This window comes from Argopecten irradians, chromosome 3 (genome assembly GCF_041381155.1).
Source record: "Argopecten irradians isolate NY chromosome 3, Ai_NY, whole genome shotgun sequence".
NCBI lineage: Eukaryota > Metazoa > Mollusca > Bivalvia > Pectinida > Pectinidae > Argopecten > Argopecten irradians.
In genome coordinates this window covers 2,466,141-2,489,329 of record NC_091136.1, presented here as the reverse complement: position 1 = coordinate 2,489,329, position 23,189 = coordinate 2,466,141, and the positions used below count along the sequence as shown (strand labels likewise).

Below are 23,189 nucleotides of genomic sequence, written 5' to 3'. Positions count from 1 at the left end.
GTGTGTGTGTGTGTGTGTGTGTGTGTGTGTGTGTGAAAATACCTTGTTTTACACTGTCAGGTTTATTTTGTATGAGACCACCATTGTATTTGGTGCAACATGTTTATTCTACAATAACTTGCTTACAGGCGACATTCAAAACCGAAAGAATTTAGTATAGTATTATAGTAGTTTTCCAACACAGGAACACATCATGTTCCTTTACACTGGACTCAATATAATAACAGTTTATTACATCATAGTTCATTTTTCCGGTTATGGAATAGTTGCCCTATCGCTATATATAACATCATGTTAACACACGAATTTATCAAGTCTGTTTTTAAATGTGTTCATGGTTTGGAATATGCTACAAAAAGCCTATACTTATGCGAAAAACCTTGCAAAATCAAAAACCATGACATTTGGAATGAAAACTAAATAAAAAACTAAATAAAAAACAAGTTTTCATTCATCATGACAACCGCTTTAACTATATAATGATTAAGCTGAAAATAGACATTGGCATATTTCATGACTATACAAAGTCGCCTTTGAATGTTTGTAGTAGATGACTATGATTTTTTTTAAATGTAAAGGTTTCCACATATCTTAGTTAATATTGTGACTGAACTCTGTTTTGGTGATTTGCCGCAGTGCGACAATCCAATATACATGTTGCCATCTTATTCCCTTTAAATATTGGTGGGACATTTGCTTAACAAAAATGTCTTCATATGAAAGATAATTATTGACCTATATGACGGTTTTCCGCCCGTGAACAGACAACATACAGTGTATATATCAGTGACCGTGAAAAAACAGGATTCCTCTTTAAGCAATATGGTAGGTATTTACTTAAATTATATACTTAAATATGGTCTTTACACCTTTTAAATTTGATTTTAGATAAGTGATGCTTACCGATTAAGGAAGTGTTGTCATGAGTGCTTGTACTGGGAATATAAGCTTGTACTGGTTTACAGGTAACAGTATATAAGCACAGGAATCCTCTTATCAACAATTGAACAATAGAACCAGCGATTTATATGAACTGGAATCATTCACTTTTTTCCATATAAAGGGGAAATATACAGATATTTGCATAGTTTCTCGTATTTTCTAAACAAACAAAACATCTTCATCGCCATGTTTAGCATAACAAGGAAAGGAAGGTGTTCAGCTTTGAGTTGTGCACAAAACTAATGATATCTTAAAAAAAATAAACATTGGAGAACTAAGCAAATATAATGAGCTGAAACATATAGATGAATTTGGAAAAAATCCACTAATAAAGAGATAAGAAAAATTCAAAGATAAAAATGAAATAAAACAAAAATATATAGGAAAATTTAACAATGCGGAAAGACTTTTGACCCGAAACTGTTGATGTAGCGTTTAAGGTCATGTGCTATATGTCTATTTTCAGATATTTTAACAGAAGTTTTTAAATAGAATTATATGAATCGTTGAAATAAAAAACAATGTATCGTCTCAAATCACATTTTATTCCAAACAGAAAACCAAAACAACATTTATTCTTCGTGACGCCCATCTGTACATGTATACATGTGTCTTACAAGTAATGTACGGAAATGCCTTGAACGTACCGTATTCGCACATTTGTATCACTCTAAAATGTATAAAAAAAAAACTAAGAATGATATAGGAAAAACAGACGGTCAGCCACCGAGATACATTGTATATCCATTCGGTAAATAAATGATAGCGGTGGATGGGGGAACGAGAGAATGGTACAGCGATACGGTATAAGCACAGGGGTTTGGCTCTATAGATAGTTCTCTCTCTCTCTCTCTCTCTCTCTCTCTCTCTCTCTCTCTCTCTCTCTCTCTCCCTCTCTCTCTCTCTCTCTCTCTCTCTCTCCTCCCTCTCTTTATTTATATCATACAAGGTAATACTGTGTCACAGTATTACATATATATATTTTGATAGAGAGAAACATGTCTATAGAGCCTAACGCCTGTGGTATATATATATACCGCAACATAGCAAGCCAAGTACCCAAAACAGGGATAGTATCGTAATGGCTAGCGAGGTAGGTGTATTCGATAACTTCACTTTCATATATTTCTTTATTTTAAGATAAGGAATTCGAACAAATGATATATTTTTTTCTCGGTGTAGACTTTGTGCATTTTCAAAATCTATTTTTTTCAGAAAGATGAATAAGGCGGACGAGTCCGCATAAAATCCTATGCATGTATATGTGTAAGTTATTCACATTAATCAGAGACAAATCTGAACAGTATTGCCAGCCGCGCGAGTACACCAAAAAGCCCGCGAAAAAATATCCTACAATCGACTAAAGTTGATTTGTTAGTTACTTATTTTTGTTGATGTCGATATTTATTGACGTACATTTGATGTGTCGTTAATTATTAAAGATGCTCCACCGCTGACAAATGGTATTTTTTCACTATCTAAAAAAGGAGCAGACGATTTAGTATTTTTCTTCGGTTACAAAAAAAACTTACTTTACACCATTACCACCATTGAAAAGTTTGAGCTTCTAATTTTACTTCAAATTAAAAGTATGAAAAACAATTTAATTGCATCCCGAAAAAAATCCGTGACACTATATCCTATATGGAATGAAGTACTGATTACGCATGCACCAAAGGCAAAATAAATTATTTTATATTATTTTTCTGTGTTAATTAGACATATAAATACACGATTTAACACCAATTATTGTTCAAATGATGAATATCATTTATGCTCTGTCGGCGGTGGAGCAATCTTTAAACATTCAAGCCGGAACGAGAGGATATTTGTCTAAGCATACCATTGGTATTTAACATAAGACCATGTTGTGTGCCCCATGTGTTATCTCAACAGATATAGAATGCAACCTGACAATCAATGTTATCGTTTATTTATGATATTGTATATATTGCGTTAAGTCTCGTGCATTTTACAGTTGATCTTAACGCATAAATCCCCTAAAAATCTAAATTTTATATAACGTAAATTTTATTATACTTAATTATCGCCTTTTGCCGTTCGTTCTTCAGCCGTCCGTAAGCATTAATAATTCGTTTTACGCTACTGGTAATTTCTCGGAAAAGTATATGAAGTGATTTCTTTTCATTTCATATTTCCCGATTCCTATGTAACATGCATAATTGTAACTTTAGGACAAATCAGAAAACAACATGGCTGACGGGCACCGATGCACATGCATGTGGAATTTTAAGTATTTTACTGCTACGAATAGACTTATGCTCAATTTCGGCTGAAACGTCTTTTCAAATGGTCAATTTTGCAATATAGATCTACCTGATTTTATTTATTCATTGATTCTAAACAAGTTGCCAAACATCCAGAAAATTATCTACTCTTACAGATCATACATCAGTAATTTTAATTAATATTGTTTTTTTTTTTAGAAAACCGTGTCCTATGAGCAAGCATTTTCACGCTATTTGTTAAAAAAAAAAAAGTTTCATAAAGTTTTAACGGTGCAAAAATAATGATATTTTGAAAATGAAACATCGAAAGACTCAGCAAATAGTATGAACTGAGAGGGCAGGACAATTTCGTATTGTTATACTAAATTTGGTAAAAATCCGTCGATAAATAAAGCCATTGTTCTTAGGTGAAAAAAGTCGAAACATTGGAGCAAACAATCATGTCGCCATTTTCCCGTCGAGCCGATCTTCTGGAGCGCGAAAATGACGTTGCAGAATAGTTAGATGACGTCATCGCTATTGTTAAAACTGTCGAATTTCAGAGAGCCTAAAAAAAAGGCCCTTTGGCACTCAACGGTAGTATCATAGAGCCTATATATAGGCTCTGTGGCACTCTAGGGGTTAAAGTATGATTTAGAAAAAGAATATGAAAAAAAACTATTTCATCCCTTTGTAAGTAATCATTATTCAAAATTAAAGAAATCTCTTGATATCTATGTCAGATCAGGCTTGAAAAAGAATTATTGAGAAATTGTCAATAGCATAACGAATAATAGTAAATATTATCGATAAAAAGGACACCTGAACCGGATGCTTCTGACAAAAACCAGTGATCCTTACCAGCGATACAGGCCCTTATAGGAAACGCTTTGTTTAGTCCTATTAGAATGCAATACATATATGTATATGCTTATGAATTAAAATAAAAATAATTTGCAATAATGAAAAAATAAAAATACAGATTGAACATCGGCGTTTGCTTGTGTTGTATATTTCAGACCAACCAGCTAACAGAGGAACAAATTGCAAGTATTGTACAAACACATGTAGGCTGAACCTTTCAGTTCATTGAAACGATTTATGTTTGAAGGCAATACATTAGATACCTTAACTGAAATTATTAAAAAATGTTAAAATCACGGTCACTTGACAAAGACATTTGTGAAATAGATATGGACGGTATACCAAAAAATTAGGTAAAAATATTAGGATTTTTATTTCCTTTATTTCCTCCAATATTGAAGAGTTTACAGAAAACAATAAATAAATAAATAAAGAAACATTCTAACATACACACGTTATACACATATATACATATCTATCAATACAAGAAAATACCATTAGTAGAAAGGAAAATATATTCGACTACATTTCGCCATTATCAAATAGCGGAGAATGCTTATAATATTTAGCTACAAACATATGTAGATGAGGCATCACAAATGATACATGCAGTTTGTAATAACAGATATATACGTATCAAAAGTCTATATATAAGGCTAGCACAAAAACATACATAATACAAAGACTCTGGAGTTCACAAGATTTAGTATACATATAACATTATGTAGTTCACAAGATTTAGTATACATATAACTTCAGCTGAAGTTAATACGATCAAATATTTGCCTAAAAAATAAAATAAAAAATAAATGAAAAAATAAGGTCAGTTATGAATACCACTTTGTACGAACATTTTGTTAACAATAATAATAGAATTTAGTCTAAAGTCTTCCAGTTCATTTTGAGATAAATGGTAGTTAAATAGTCCGCCAAGAAGAACATGCAGTAGATGATATTTTGACATTGAATTGAGATAAAAAAAAATCTATATCTTTTACAGTACTGAGAATACTACAGTTGGTCTCGCAAGTTCTCAGTGTGGCTACATTCAAGTACACCGTGCAATATGAGATCATTATATATTAGACTACAAAAATGACACAAATATATATTTTCATTCTCGCGCATTTCCACGCATATTTTAACAATTCGCTGAATGCATGAACTATACTGTGGAAACGTAAAGCAAGTTTCCATATTGCATATGGTTCTATTCTTTCATGTAAAAGAGAAAAACGAGAAAAATCTTTAACAGCTTTCATCCTTTCACAAAGTTGAAACTGTTCATATTCTTTAACATGGGTATTTACTAAACGTTTCCATTTGCATTTGTTTGGAAATGTACCACATTTTAAAAATCCATCCTGTGCAAAATACAAATCATATTTTTTCAAAATTTGGCCAATGTCAGGGATAAATGTTTTATATCATACTAAAGCGTTATCACACTATACGGATCGAATCAGATGTCCTGGATTCTTTATATTAGATATGTTACTAGTTCCCTTTACAAATGTCAAAAGAATTATCCTATCACTTTGCAATTACAAGAAGAACTATGGTTATAGGACGTCACACTAAATAGCTCTTGGGTAATGACGTCACAGAAGGAATATTGACTTAATGTTTCTTAAAATGGAAACACAGAAGCAATATGCTAAATATAGAACATCACGTGACCATGAATTAGTCGATGGAAATAGCGGAACATTATTGCATATCTGATATACATAAATATATAGTCTGGTATACTAAAGTAATATGTGACGTAGGTAGGAGAAAATATAGACATGTTGGTTTTTCTTCCGTAATTTATTAAAACACAAATGAACAGAAAAACGTCATGTATGATTCCTTACAATGCATTGGTTTGAATCTTACACCTTGTACACATTTAGAAATGACTATGTCAATGTATGCATATAGTTAGCTGTTGATGAGTTATAAAAATGAAGAGGATACACAAGAACACTATGTTTAAAGTTATATGTGACGTATTTTTCATAGTCACGAATCAAGAAGAGCTTTTAATATATAATTCCACTCCAAAAGTTACCAACATTTTGAGAATTACAATATTTTCAATGTATAGGTTTTAATTTTACAAGTACAAAAGAGAGCTGAAAATGATTTTTGGCAGTACAAAAGAGAGCTGCCAAAAATCATTATATTAACATCTTTAGTGTAGTGAAAGGGGTTCATATGGTCAGACCATGAAGCCATATTGTTGTCCACAATTTCATTGCACATTTTTACAGTATTATTAGTAATTGTAAATTGATTTCTGAAGGTATGTTTCCATCTAAACGTGTATAAGGCATAAAAAAAACAAGAATTTCACAGTGCATAACCTATGTGTTCCAACTAACGTTTATAAGGCATTATATATGTTTGTCTGTCCATGTGAATGATTTTCACAGCTTTATTCATTAAAACTTGGTTTTAAATAGATAATTGAAGAAAAAATAACATGTCCAAATTTTACGGCACATACATGTATAACTTTAAAGAGAAGGACAACAAAGCCTATCTCAGAGATTACCTCTGTATAAAAGCCAACTTCTTGATAAGACCCCTTTCTCATGGTCCCAAATGAGCAATTATTTCAATACAATCTGACATGTGTATAAAGACTACTTGGCTGTATTTTGGTGTCTTGGGTGGGTGGTGTTTATAGACAGGTTCGACTGTAAACCTTTTCTATGTAATGCGTTTGACATCAAGTTATGTATGAGAGGTAGAATATTTTATCAATCTTTTTATACATATATTATACGTCATATAACTTTCATAGAATTTCGAAAGCGTTTATTCTTTTCGACAAAAATGGTGATGGTACGATAACAACAAAAGAGTTGGGGACAGTACTAGTGATGAGGTCACTAGGTCAGAACCCGACAGAAGCGGAGATACATGACATGATCAACGACGCGGACGCTAACGGTAAACTTTATTACGTAATGTAATCTTACCAATGCATGTAGTCTGTACTGTAACGTTTAATTATAACTGGCTTAGTCATTCAAGCTATACTATACGTAAATGTCATGCAAATCATACGACACAACTAAAATCACAGTCCTGTGACGTCATAGCTAACTGTGGTGTCATAGTCATAGTACAGTATGATATGTTCATTATTGCTTCGCCAGATGACAACATGTCGCATCACAGCCGAATGTGACCTTTTGATATGCATTGAAAAGAAGTTTTTGCTTATGATTTCTCAAACAGTGCTTTAGAGGAGTTTAGATTAGGAATCATTTACTTTAAATAACATTTGTGATAATTATTACGTAAGTACGGTTTGTTAATTCGCTTTCTACTGTGAGTTGATTTTGTCAACATTTAGTATATTGTCAGCCATATTAAACTTCTTGTGCTGGGGATAGTATTTAAATGCATAAGGGTTAAAATTGAATGGACGACCTGTAAAAAGTTTTCACTTGATTCATTTTAATTTATTTATTTATCTATTTTTCAGAGTTCGTTAAATTGTACACACGAAAATGGTAATATTTTCCACATGGTCAGGCACTATAATCAACTTTAAATAACTATATAATATTGTTTATCAGAATAAAGCTATATCTATATTAAACATTGTAAAGTGCTTAATATTTTTTTTCGTGAAGGCATGAAAGAATTTCATTTAAAGGCTCACCTGCTTTCAGAAACAAAGATCAAAAATGTCTTCAAAACAAAAGTAACGTCAGAAAATATATATATCATTGGCATAAGATGATGTTACAACACCGAACGAAGACCTCTGCGTAATCAATTAACGGGCGGTAATTAGGACGACGGCGGGAAACATAAGACGACTCGCGTTATGAAAATGAACACTTAATGTATCGCAAGTAAATAGTTTAGAAGGTGATAAAAAAGTAGTATTATAGGTAAGCTAAAAGCTTTTGCGATTCTACAAAACTACAATCTCGTTATACATTCCGATTTTAAAAAATTGAGTTCAAAGCTTTTTAATGACCTTCCATAACTAATACAAAGTTAGTTGATAATTCATTTGTTTTGTCATTATTTTAAGTACTGTAAGTCGTAGAAAAATAGGCACATTGATGAACTCCATTGTGGTATCATAAAGGAAAAGAATAAACACAGATATATTGTTTTATCTTCTGGTATACGCATGTATATGTGTAGACATTTGCACCTTCAATATGGCTGTTGCTACGTATGTTTCGTACACATGTATATAGAAGTAGTGAACTAGTGCTTTTTGAATTTGTTGTTGTCTAGATGGCATTCATCTACCCATAATGGTCAAACAGTATAATGCTTATATTCACTTTTGAAAATGCTTTTTTTTTAAAAATACTTCATTTTGCTGCTTTCGTGTATTAATAGAATAGTACAGGGGTGTGTCAAGTGGACAGGGATATCTCAATCCGAGTGAAAGCCTCGGGTTGACATGCCAAAATCTTTCATTCGGGTTGAGATATCCGTGCCCACATGCCAGGCCCATGTAAGATTCTATTAAGTCAATATTGTTAAGGAAGGAACGATGATTGTAATGGTCATCTCCTCTGATCGTCCAATCTATGACGTCATTTAAGAATTGAACTGCATTCAGATAGTAATTACTGGAGTATGAATGCCATATCTGGATACAACTTTAATGAAGCGCGTTACATGTTGAGTTTGCCGTTGTCCAGTTGGCATCCATTCTTACATAATTGCCAACCGAATGTAACTCAATGCTTATATTTAGATTATTTTATGCAAATCAATAATGAATATATACATACACATACGAAAACATACAGCTAAGATGGGAAACACGCTTATATTTATATTCTATATTAGAATGTCGAACGATTTTGTATCAACGTGTAATATTCATTATAGTCAAGGATGGAGTAGCCATTTCAATAGCCATCTTCTGTGATCGCTGCCACGACAATTGCGACCTCCCAATGACAATGGCGAAAAAATAAATGGAATGCAGTCCATGCACTGCACAATATAAACTGAGTTTGGTAAGGTTACAAATATAGCATGTATCCAAGGATCTCATATACGTCCTTGCATGTATCATAGCGGAACGATTTTTTTAGAAAGAACGAAAAATTAAAATTGACGTTTTAAGAATGAATTATGAATATTGACTTGAAAACGTTTCTTATGCTCTGAATCAGTATAAAAAATGTCACAGCGTGGCGTACTCTCGCCATGAATTTGAACATTGTATTTTATAACGTTAGACTTTGTGTTAAAGGCACAATTCAGTGAGGCTAATTCTACTACATAACCACGAAACAAAATATGACACAAATGCATTGTTCTACATTCCTTGTGAAACATATAACAAGAAATATTGTCAAATATCACGGAATTGTTAAGTATTTTGATTAATACCGTTGAAATTCTAAATCGTTGATCAAAACGCTTAAGCAGGTACAATATGTACGCTGTACCCATACTAGAGCCTAAGTCACGCAAGTTTAATAAATGCAATACATAACCACTGATGAGTTGATGAAATTAGTTTTAGACAAAAACATGCCTCTAATAAGGTATAAACACACCACAGGGACCTGGCACGAAATTTTTTAACCAATAGTATACATATATATATATATTATAGTATCAAGGGTATGAACTCGGCGGTCGAAAAAAAGGACCTATTTTTTTAAAACCGTGATTATTTTGATAAATTGGTTCTATACAACATTGACGGATATCTTACCTTAAAGAGAAATAATTCATGTTTCCATTGAGTGCTTGATGAATAAAATTGGCCAAGTATTGACGAAGTTATGGCTTGATGAATCAGGAAATTTACGTCAAATATGCTAGGTAGACATTTCCCTGTCCGGTCGAAATGTCGTCTCGGCTCTAATGGGTACCTCAAAACCAAGCCAAAATCACAAAATATACGCTTGTAGTGGTAAAACAGTACCCATAACTGTGTTCATCCACAATCTCCTTTGGAGGTGTCGTGACCCGTATTTTGTAGAAACTCCATTTAAACATCGTGTAGCTCACTTACTTTAATCGTCACCGCCATGTTCATTTTTCTCTCGGAACGCTCCTCGACTTTACATATCGTGACTACATTATGCAAATTATGTAGTGTTGTGCTTGTGGGTAAACTCGAGAAGCGTTCCGAAAAACAAATGAACATGGCGGTCACGGTTAAAGTAAGCGAGCTACACGATGTTTAAATGGGCAGGGGCGTAGGAAGCGGGGGGGCAGGGGGGGGGGGGGGGGGGCAACTGCCCCCCCGTTTCCCAGGACGGGGGGGCAAACATGTCTTTTTGCCCCCCCCCCTTTTTCGCCGACTGAAATTTTCTAAAAATGCTTATTTGAAAGAAAAAAGGGTCCTCCGGCACATTTTTCGTACTTCATTCTAGAAAATTTTCTGCTGCGCGGCGCATTTCCTAAAACGTTCAAGCACATAATGTCAAACCTTAAATAGTAAAAATTCAATACACACAAACTAGACTAAAAATCTCCATCAAGGAATTCTATGTACTATTTTAAAAAATGTCTCTTAAAAGATCAATTTGTTTATATGTCTTAGCGAGACAATTAATTCATTTTTTTATGTAGCCGGTATATTCAGATCGAGTAGGGTTGCATAATGTTATTACGACATAATTATCATTTCTAAATGCAGGTAGCTTTAAATCGAAAAATTACCATGTTAAGAACGCTTTATAATCATTAAACTTTATCGTAAAACTCATCTCAGCCATTCTAAATCGTAATTTTTTTTCCCGGGGGAGACCCCCGGACCCCCTAACACCAAATTCTCGCGCCTTTGGCGCTCGCAAATTCATCAAAATGCATCGTAAAACTCATCTAAGCCATTCTAAATCGTAATTTTTCCCGGGGATCCCCGGACCCCCAAACACCAAAATCTCGCGCTTTCGGGCGATCGCAAAATCATCAAAATACATAAAACTGATCCCGGGGGTCACCCTCAGACCCCTAATAAAACACAAAAATCTCGCGCCTTCGACGCTCACGCGCTAATTTGGCCAATTTGCGTATTCGTTAATTTCCTTTTAGCGACCCCACTGTCTATAAATGTGTACAAGGATTAAATTTAGTGATATATGAAAAATTGTACATAAAGCATATATTATATGGTTGGGAGTTGAATTAATCTCCTCCTGTAGGTGTGGCGGGGGTGGGGTGGTGTTACAAAATATTGAGGACCTTTGCCCCCCCATGACGTTTCATCTTCCTACGTATATACGCCACTGATGGGGTTTCAACAAAGTACGGGTCATGACACCTCCAAAGGAGATTGTGGATGAATACAGTTATGGGTACTGTTTACCACCACAAGCGTAGATTTTGTGATTTTGGCTTGGTTTTTGAGGTACCCATTAGAGCCGAGACGACATTTCGACCGGACAGGGAAATGTCTACCTAGCAATTTTTTCGTAAATTTACCGATTCATCAAGTCATAACTTCGTCAATACTTGGCCATTTTTATTCATCAAGCACTCAATGGAAACATGAATTATTTCTCTTTAAGGTAAGATATCCGTCAATGTTGTATAGAACCCATTTATTAAAATAATCACGGTTTTAAAAAAATAGGTCAGTTTTTCTAGACCGCCGAGTTCATACCCTTGATACTATAATATATATATATGTATACTGTTAGTTTCAAAAAAATCGTGCCAGGTCCCTGTGAAACACACTATTGTAAAAGCGATTTGAGTATTTCTAGAAAAAATACTTTACTATAATGGCAAGGGCCAGGGTTCGGAGTACAAGACTTCCGGCCACTATGTGTAATGGCGGACAGTAAGCGAGTTTGAACATTTCACATACATTTCACCACAGTGGGCTTTTCTGGAATATCACAGTTAAACCAACTAATCTTATTTCTATTAGAACTGGTTTGTTTCAGATATATGTGCAAAATTTAATGTACTCTTAGATTGAATTGTCCCTTTAAATGTACATATGCATATTTCAATAAAATTATTGATAAGAATGATATGAGGAAACGTAAAACCAGTAACGTAAAACCAGTATTCCAGAATTGCATGAGAAAATAGCTTCCTCTGTCGGAATTTTGCTTCACATATTCCATCTTTGCTTATTACACAGTTAGCTTATTACACAGTTAGCGCAATTCGCATCGTTTTCTCCGAAACGTATGACGTTACGCTCCCAAATAATATTATTTTTCGCATAACTGGCCAGTTCAGTCGTGTCATACAACCCTGTCATAACTATCTTGAGAAAGACTTGCAATATAGAGAAATAGAGAATACATACATCGTTTACTACCTACATCGTTTTTGTTTTTTTTTTACAATTTTACAATACAATGTTCATTTTAGTTTGAGACAAAGGAATGAGTCTAACTGACGAGGCTTTGTCGGGTCAATTTGGCTTTCCGTGTCGAGCACCAAAATAAATTTTGTATTGTAAAATACTAACATGCATGTATTATATTGATCTTATAATCATTGCCTCATAAACGACATTTAAAACGAAAGCAAATTGTTGGTTACTTACTGGGTGTGGCTTAATGTGCGATGCTTCTTTGTGGCGCAGGAAAAAATCATTCACTAAACCTGAATAAAGTCATACTTCTTTTTACTGTCATGGGAAATATTTAAGGGCCTTCGTTAACACTTACAGTAATCCTGATATCGGAGTATAATATCATAACAGACCTGGAAATACATATAGAAAACAATCATTCCCTATAACGAAGAATTATGTAAGACACACACCATTGTCATGAGCCATGAAAAAGACGATATTGCAGTACGGGTGTTTTGATATCGTAAAATCCACGACATTCCTATATGAATGTGACGTCACGTTTGGCGGTATTGAGTGATGTTGTAATCACAGGAAGGTTAAAATTCGTATCAAATAAGAAACAAGTTCTATCCGATATAAAACAAATTCACGTAAATCGTATCGATGTATAAAGCTTTTCGCAGTGACGGTTAAAGCACAAGTTTATCTCTCAGTAGTAATCGGTAAGTTAATCACACACTGTAGGGTGATTTACCAAGTAAGACATTAGAAAATAGTAATATCTAATTAAAATGTCATAATTATAGTTTGGGAAACTCAATTTGGGAATTTTAATTTGTAATTTCAAGCTGATATTTGCAATATTCTGTAAATGTTAAAATTATTAATCTATGCCTTTATACGTAATGGCGACCTTGTTTTTCTCATGGCGGTCGAACATGTATACCAAATATGTTTATTCATTTGTATGTTCATCTGTATATACATGAAGTATTATAACTTAATTTTATCTAACTTTTTTTAAATTAAAATACCCATCAGTTCTCGGAATACCGATTAATCAAAATGTGTCTTTGCATGATTGTCGTAGTAAACGGAAAAGTCAAATACACGCCTAATCTCACCACTCTTATGTAGAATCAAAATTGAAAGTTTGTCTATAAATACTAGTTACGTGATGTATATACATGTACACATTATATGTATGTGCGATTCCCATTTTTTTTTATTTACCATCAAGTGTGTATCCAGAATTTTAATGTATTCGTATGTTAGTATGTATTGTTCCGGAATATGTGTCAGGAGATCACCGGCAATTGTTTTGTACCTGTCAAGAGTTGAAAATAAAAGTTGGAAGGAAACAGGCGTCTTTTGTTTCATTGCAAGCGAGTCCTCTCATGCATTTAAACTTGATTTAAACACGACCTTTGCCTAAAGGCAGCAATTAGCATATACAATATAAATAAATTTCATTTAACATACATAGACACTCATCAAGGACGTACATTTATACACTTATAAATCCTTGCACTCATGCAAGATCCTCTATTTTCCAAACTTGTCTTAAAGTTTTAACTTTTGCCTGTCAATGCTCTCCATAGAGTACAAATACGTCTTGTAATAATACTCGTTTCATTAAACTTTTACAAACTATTACGCCATACACTCGATTCTACATTAAGTGGTGTGTGTGTGATAATTATATGTATCATTAATTAGGTTATGGTTATACTCATCGTATTTATCTTGTATGGGGGATGTTGTAAATTACAGGTAGACATGTGTACAGCACACCTATATATTTCGTACGTCTGTGTGTAGGCGTGCGTGACAGAGGTATTTACCTGTACTTACCTGTGGTTTGACCCAGTAAAGAGATTGGGGACTTTCCCCTGGGGTCGTTACCAAGGCAATTTGTCGCATTGCGTCGTCCTGTAAGGAAGTTGATTTACTAGTTAACAATTGTGTATAATAAAGTCTTATCCTATACCCCTAACCGCAGACGACAGTATACATGTTTATACATGAGTACCTGTATACATTACATGTATAGACGCATGAATTAACAAGCTTTCATTGTTAACCCTCTTAAGTTGTTAAATAATATTATTGCTTGTCCTTCTCCAGATTTATAAATTATCGCATGTCAAATATCTATTACATTATATCAGAAACGTTTCGGATTATATGCTTTGTTAGTAGTCCAATTAGTGCTTTTTATATAAGAACGGAAAAGAAAAAAGACTTACAATACTTAGGGTATTATCGATTTAAGAGTTAGAATGTCAATAGCGGTTTAAATTACAAGGTACATTGTAAGTATATATCTATATATACAGGCACATGTAGATGCGGTGATTTATGAGGTTTTCAATGACCTCATCTGTGTTGAACCCAATTCTGACCCCTATACCCGAGCGTCAACATACGATTGTCATTTAATTCACGAGTGCCGGTCTAGTCTGGTTTGCTTTAAAGTGAAAGTTTTTATTTAGCTTGGGATAACTGTATCGACAAGACCACTAGAGCTATGGTGAGTTACACATTTCATTTTTTTATGTTTTCAAAATATATATTTACTCTTCAATCAATCATCAAAATTGTATTTCACTTTATACCGGTATATTAAACGTTATGTTAAAAAGCGAGTAGATTTATATATTATAGATGTTAATCGCTATATTACACGTAGCACATTAAAATGTACATGATTTCCATTTTAAAGAAAAATAAAGCAAACTATGTCTAGAAACAAAGTTTCCCAAATTATATATCAATTCATGTACTATATGTATTATGAATTTACACACATGAAATGCATCATACACTTAAAATCACGTTACTCATAGACAGGTGGTAGTTATAGACAGATGATAGTTTTAGACAGGTGGTAGTTATAGACAGGTGGTAATTAAGTCATAGACTGGTGTTAGTTATAGAAAGGTGGTAGTAATAGACAGGTGATAGTTTAGACAGGTGATAATTAAGTTATAGACAGGTGGTAGTTATAGACAGGCGGTAGTTTAGACAGGTGATAATTAAGTTATAGACAGGTGATAGTTATAGACAGTTGGTAGTTATAGACAGTTGGTAGTTATAGACAGGTGGAAATTTAGTTATAGACATGTGGTAGTTATAGACATGTGGTAGTTATACACATGTGGTAAGTATAGACTGACGTTTAAATTTATGGACAGCTATTTATAGACAGGTGATAGTTATAAACATGTGGTAGTTACAGACATGTTGTTATACACAGGTGGTAAGTATAGACTGGTGGTAGTTATAGACTGGTGGTAGTTATAGACAGGTGGTAGTTATAGACATGTGGTAGTTATAGACATGTTGTAGTTGTAGACAGGTGGTAGTTATAGACAGGTGGTAGTTATAGACAGGTGGTAGTTATAGACAGGTGGTAGTTATAGACATGTTGTAGTTATAGACAGGTGGTAGTTATAGACAGACGTTAAAATTTATGGACAGCTATTTGAAGACAGGTGGTAGTTATAGACTGGTGGTAGTAAAAGACAGTCAATAAGTAATAGAGAGGTGGTAGGTATAGAAGTTGTTATTTAAAGACAGGTGTAAGTTATAGACAGTTGTTAGTTAAAGACAGGTGTAAGTTATAGACAGTTGTTAGTTAAAGACATGTGTTAGTCATAGACAGGTGGTAATTTAGTCAAAGACATGTGGTAGTTATAGAGAGGTGTTATTTATAGACATGTGGTTGTTATACACAGGTGGTAAGTATAGGCAATTGTTATTTATAGACAGTTATTTATAGACAGGTGGTAGTTATACACAGGTGGTAGTTATGCACAGGTGGTAAGTATAGGCAATTGCTATTTATAGACAGCTATTTATAGACAGGTGGTAGTTATAGACAGGTGGTAGTTATAGACTGGTGGTAGTTATAAACAGGTGGTAGTTATAGACAGGTGGTAGTTATAGACAATTGGCAGTTACAGACAGGTATTATTTATAGACAGGTGGTAGTTATAGACTGGTGGTAGTTGTAGACAGGTGGTAATTTTAGACAGGAGGTAGTTATAGACAGGTGGTAGTTATAGACAGATGGTATGTATATAGACAGGTGTAAGTTATAGACAGGTGTTATTTATAGACAGGTATTTGTTATAGACAGGTGTTAGTTGTTAACACGTGGTAGTTATAGATATTTGGTAATAGGTACATGTAGGTAGTTGTTTATAGACAGATGGTAGTTTCAGAATGTTGTATACATACATGACGTCAAAATATTGACAACTTGTTACCGTAGACATTTATATATAAAAGTAGATGCTACTTACAACACGATGGTAGTTTGACGTAAAGTAGTTGTAATTAAGTCAACACTAAATATAGATAATTTCATAAAGTTTTTTATTCACAGGCAGACCAACTTACCGAAGAACAAATTGCCGGTAAGTTACAGTTATAATAAAAAAAAATAATATATTTATTAGTCGAAACCGAAAGTTTGAAACAAAGCCTAAACCATATTCCAGTTTCTGTGAATTTCTGAAATTTTAACATAACACAAATATTTACTTTTAATAGGTTAATACGAGGAATTGTTAAACCTGACAATAGTCATATTTCCCTCGGCCTTCGGAAATATCCCCTTTCAAATTCCTCGTATTAACCTACACAAAACAATAATTGTTTTGTTATATATGAAACGATTTAAATTTTGTTATTTGAAATAATTTCAAACCACAGGGACCTGGCACGAAAATTTTTAACCAATAGTATACATATATATATTATAGTATCAAGGGTATGAACTCGGCGGTCGAGAAAAACGGACCTATTTTTTAAAAACCGTGATTATTTTAATAAATGGGTTCTATACAACATTGACAGATATCTTACCTTAAAGAGAAATAATTTATCTTTCCATTGAGTGCTTGATGAACAAAATTGGCCAAGTATTGACGAAGTTATGGCTTGATGAATCGGGAAATTTGCTAAAAATATGCCAGGTAGACATTTCCCTGTCCGGTCGAAATGTCGTCTCGGCTCTAATGGGTACCTCAAAAACCAAACCAAAATCACAAAATTTACGCTTGTGGTGGTAAACAGTATCCATAACTGTGTTCATCCACAATCTCCTTTGGAGGTGTCATGACCCGTAATTTGTAGAAACTCCATTTAAACATCGTGTAGCTCACTTACTTTAACCGTCACCGCCATGTTCATTTTTCTCTCGGAACGCTTCTCGACTTTACATAAAGTGACTACATTATGCAAATTATGTTATGTTGTGCTTGTCGGTAAACTCGAGAAGCATTCCGACAAACAAATTAACATGGCGGTCACGGTTAAAGTAAGTGAGCTACACGATGTTTAAATGGGGTTTCTACAAAGTACGGGTCATGACACCTCTAAAGGAGATTGTGGCTGAACACAGTTATGGATACTGTTTACCACCACAAGCGTAGATTTTGTGATTTTGGCTTGGTTTTTGAGGTGCCCATTAGAGCCGAGACGACATTTCGACCGGACAGGGAAATGTCTACCTAGCATATTTTTCGTAAATTTCCCGATTCATCAAGCCATAACTTCGTCAATACTTGGCCAATTTTGTTCATCAAACACTCAATGGAAAGATAAATTATTTCTCTCTAAGGTAAGATATCCGTCAATGTTGTGTAGAACCCATTTATTAAAATAATCACGGTTTTAAAAAAATAGGTTCGTTTTTCTCGACCGCCGAGTTCATACCCTTGATACTATAATATATATATATGTATACTGTTAGTTTAAAAAAGTCGTGCCAGGTCCCTGTGTTTCAAACCGGCTTTAAGTAGACATAGGGAATTCCCTGTCTCTTTCACATTTTTGACCAATCAAAATAGAGCATAGCCGATCAACGGGCATTAGCCAAATCAAACATGGCAGATAACAATGTGTGTTATGATTAGGAATTTTTACACACACGTATCTTTAATTCGAAGTTTATATTGTGAAAAAGTATAGCAAAGTACTAAAAAACCTACCGCGGACACGTGTATGAATATTATCTTTATATTGTTTGTTAAATTAGTCATTGCACTGAGCTCACTTCAAAATTTTTCAAATAGCAAAACTTGTATCGTTTCATATAACAAAAAAATTAATGACTTTTTGTATGCTATGATAAAGACAAAATTAAACCTATGAAAGGTGATATTTCCCTCGACCATTATTATGTATATTGTTAACCAGATATCACCTATCTTTATTTTGTAGAATTCAAAGAGGCGTTTAGTCTGTTTGATAAAGATGGCGACGGCACCGTGACAACCAAAGAGTTGGGGACAGTGATGAGGTCACTAGGTCAGAACCCGACGGAAGCTGAGTTACAGGACATGATCAACGAGGTGGACGCTGACGGTACGTTGATCTAAGACATAAAATACAGACGCTTTGACGTCACCCGTAGAGTCACCTTAATCCGATATTTAACCCGGCAATTTGCCCAGCTATATTTAAATCACCGATACTGTTCATTACTTAAAATAAGAATAATGCCAGTGAGATTCTGTCTTTCTATACACCCGTATATAACCGCTATGAACTAGCTATCGTAAATCTTTCGCTGTTGTACGGTCATACAGATAAGTGAAAAGTAGGCGAATATAAGGTGTGACATCCTATTGTGTAATATAATTTATTTTTTTTCCTGATTTACACAGATGTAGGCTTCACGATGTAAATTCTCATAGTTATGAATTTTACTTAAAAGTATCATATGGCATATCATATATGGAATTTGTGTGAAAGTTTCATGTTTTAGCCTCTAGTCAAAAGATGGAATAATTAAAAAACAACTTTTTTAAATATCACTAGAATAAAATAAACACTATTTACCTTATATAATGCAAAACTGCATTATTAATGGAGCATGTTTGTTAACGATTATTTTTGCGACTCTAAGTTAAGCAAACAGAGACGATCAAAGGTCGCACTGCACAACATACGCATGGTCAGTGGTACACTGAAAGGAAAAGAAAGGTTACAGTGACGAGCCACAGGGATCTGAGAGTTAGTAATAGTTTAAGTACTCACCGTCTGAAAATGATCTATGGGCACCATGGTGGTTCCATAATAATATAAACTGTAACTAACTCTCAGATCCCTGTGTGACGAGCTTCTGGGTCTGATTCTTTATATCCTTTTAAGGAAAAGTTAAAATGATACGGTATTTAATAATTAGGCTTTAATGTGATTGATGCACTGGAATAAGAACAATTCATTGTCATTTTAAGTATGTGTATACTTGTAACAGATAACCCCTCCTGTATTAATGAAAACTGAATAGTTGTAAATCTAATTGGATACGTTTTGAGTTACTCAAAATTATATCCCGTGCAGACGAGATATTTGCCTTCTGTAAGTTGCAGCGTATCACGTTTGCGACATGTGCTTGCAACAAATTGCTGCTAAACTCTTTTGATATTCCTACTTCCTTAACAGTCTGTTACTGCAGCTTCAAAAAACCTAATAAATGGGCTTTCCATGTTGACTTGACATTCCATTATTGTGATTTGGTTACCTCAAGAACACAATTTTAATTCCGGGATGTTTTCGTTCACAGGCAACGGCACAATAGATTTCCCAGAATTCCTCACAATGATGGCGCGGAAAATGAAGGATACAGACAGTGAAGAGGAAATCCGCGAGGCATTCCGAGTATTTGATAAAGATGGTAACGGCTTTATCAGTGCAGCTGAACTACGGCATGTGATGACAAATTTAGGAGAAAAACTAACAGACGAGGAAGTTGATGAAATGATCCGAGAGGCTGACACCGATGGTGATGGACAAGTCAATTATGATGGTTAGTAATTTAATTTTACTGAATTTTATGCATTTGGTTATGAGCAGATACATATTTTGGTCATAAAAATAATACATATTCAAATAACAAATATAACGCGTTTAAAACTATGTATCAAAGATTTATCTTTGCAAAAAATGTATTATAACTATGCTTTCAATTTTAAATATTATACAAGACTTCAGATATCATTAAACTCTCATTATAGATCATTATAACCTCGTTTGCAAAATAATGTTTTATTTTTCTGCTTACAGAGTTTGTGAAGATGATGACGAGTAAGTAGATGTAACCTTGTCTACCCATAGTCATCGAATCATTTCGTCGTAGCCATCTTCTAAAGACACATCAAATAATTAAACAACGACAAACGAATTCTCAGGAAACCTTCAGCCAAACTTCCTATGTGAACGTTTAATTTATAGCCTTTTTATAAAAGCGTGTCTTCCTCATAAAACCGTGTACAATGACATTAATGTATTTTACGCCTTCAACAATATGCATAGCAATTATTTATATTAAATAACGTTGATTTTTATCGTAATTTTGTTGGTTTGTTATAATGAATTAATGGATTAACTTAGTTACAAGTATTTAAGTTATATTATATGCCTTTTGAACACACACGATTGCCTTACTATAGTATATGTCTATCTAGATGGTAGTATCTGGCTGAGTGGTTCAGGACTTCTACATCTTCCTGTGATTTTCACTTGCCAGAAACTGACTGCTTGTAAATCGATGATTTTACTCCGAGTAATCCGGTTTCCTCCACCTGCTTAATCTGACAAATTCTTTAAACAGTATCTGTTTAAAGGGCGTAAAGCAAAAACAAACACGTGCTTTAGTGCTCTTCAAATTTGACAGACAGATATATGGGTCACGATTATGAATCAATATTTCTATTGATTTAAGTGCCTATATGGAAAAAAAATAAAAAACCATGAGTTGCCTCCCTATATACCATGAAACATTCAACTTAAATTTGGCGTGCATTTAGACAAACACAGATATAGAATGTTCATCTCAGTAACCACGAATTTTTAAGATTAAGAATTTAGTCGCTTTTTACTGTCATGGAATGAGGCAGCAGGCACAATTCTAATATTCTACCTTCAGTGAAGGCTTTGCTCTTAAATAGCTCATAAAACAAGCTAATTTAAAAATCTGCTCTAAACATTGAAAACAGAGGATGCTTAATTATTAATTTAAAAATCTGCTCTAAACATTGAAAAACAGAGGATGCTTAATTAGTGAACTGATGATACCATTCATTGAATGTGACCTAATTTTTGCACGCGATCTAGTCAATATGACCATAGTTTGTAATCATCTTAAGCAGGTCATGTGAAGACCCACATGCAGTACTAAACGTTGATCTCAAGCTATCAAATCGCTGAAAAATCGTAGTTTTCAGCAAAAATATAATGCTAAAAATAGAACAAATAATTCAATAGGTCACTGTGTCCTACTTTTTAATTTTTTTTACATCAGTTTTCTGAACTGAATTTCACAAACCCAATATTCACCCTTTGATCTTTGACCTCTGAAATTACCATCAGTTCAGAAAAAAAATCGGATGCTTTGAATATAATACAATATACAGATGACCCTAAGGTATCTTCATGCAAAATATTTTCTTATTCACCGAGTTGCTGTAAAACGGTTAATATTCTTGATGTTACATGATTATTCCTCTTATGTACCAGCAATGTTTTGCCTCTGCCATATGTCCTTGCAAATAAATGCGTTTTGCATTTAATAACAACACAGTTTACCGAACAGAAGCAAATGCTTCAGGTCTATGTAATATATGTTTGCATACATGAAAAATAAATTGAAGTCGACGTATACCTTTTTATTGCTGGAAATGGTAGTCGAGAAGCTACACATCGGGATTATCCATAGAAAGACTTGAGATCTCCGTGTCAACATCGTTTTACACTACGACAACATTGGTGCAACGGATTTTCAACTTTGAAAACCGACCCTTCAGTCTGTTGACAGCTGAACTTAAAGCGCATTGTTCACATCGACACGTTGAATATACACCCTATTAAACATTGACCCACATAAAGTGGTTTACTATTGCGTAACCAGAAGATCTCGATAAAGTCAAGTTGGTTACTTCACACTTATGAATGGTAAAATTTAAGATATTTTTTTCCAAATGTAAAAATCAAATTTTTTGCCTTTTCATTGGCAAGAACGCGGAACTAGCAAACGAGTACATATGTAAGTTCAAATATTAGCAAGGAGTCTATAGTGGTTTACATTACAAGGTAAATGTCGATAAAAGGCCGCGGATTATATCTTTGTTGGAAGGAAATCACAGACTTATTTTCAGGACTGGCCTATTTTCAAGCCCAATTTTAGAAGTCATTTATCCTGTAAGATATGATACGTTTAGTTACGAGACTGGCTTGCTTGCGAGAAACATTTTAAATTGAATATACAAACTGAAACAAAACCAATATATTAAAACGTCCATCAGGTATTCATGATACATAATGTAATTAATACAAATAATGCATTTATTTATACATATGTATGTGTTTATGCAAATAATAAAATAAAGATGTTTTGATGTTTTAGATAATTTTCTTTGAAGGAATCCAAGCCTTGCTATCAAGTGCGGCCTATTTTCCAAACCAATATATTGTGAAGATACAAGGACTGTAAGAAATCCTAGGCTATTTTTTAAAGACCGGTCTATTTTCGAATCAGGCTTATTATTGAGATTTCAGAGTTTCAATCTATTGCTTGTCCTTATCCAGACTTATAAATTATCGCTTGCCAAATATCTTTTACATCTATGCTTTGTAAGTACTCCAATAAGTGCTCGGTTATTTGAAAAAAAGGAAAATATAAAGACTTACAGTACTTAGGGAATTATCGATTTAAGAGGTTGAGTGTCAACAGTGGTTTAAATTACAAGGTAAATACATTTATTAATATATCTATACATAAAGGTACATATATAAGGATGTGGTGATTTATTATTCAATGACCTCATGTGCGGTGAACCCAAAATCTGAACCCTTACCCGAGCGTCAACAATAATCGT

General features: G+C 33.8%; 1 protein-coding gene across 1 annotated transcript; it reads left to right on the top strand.

The window, feature by feature from the left end:
• The first annotated feature begins 14,666 nt into the window (after nt 1-14,666).
• On the top strand, nt 14,667-20,666 carry LOC138317281 (calmodulin-like). Its single transcript, XM_069258842.1, has 5 exons — nt 14,667-14,830; nt 16,691-16,721; nt 18,532-18,675; nt 19,880-20,122; nt 20,380-20,666. Exons 1-5 carry the CDS (start codon nt 14,828-14,830, stop codon nt 20,406-20,408), a joined length of 450 nt encoding a protein of 149 aa, XP_069114943.1. The 5' UTR covers nt 14,667-14,827; the 3' UTR covers nt 20,409-20,666.
• Nucleotides 20,667-23,189: the final 2,523 nt, after the last annotated feature.

What these genes read in the sequence shown, in the direction of transcription:
- LOC138317281 (XM_069258842.1), top strand. An exon ending in TACCGAAGAACAAATTGCCG is followed by an intron (nt 16,722 to 18,531) that starts GTAAGTTACAGT and finishes TTTATTTTGTAG; the next exon opens with AATTCAAAGAGGCGTTTAGT. An exon ending in TGGACAAGTCAATTATGATG is followed by an intron (nt 20,123 to 20,379) that starts GTTAGTAATTTA and finishes TTCTGCTTACAG; the next exon opens with AGTTTGTGAAGATGATGACG.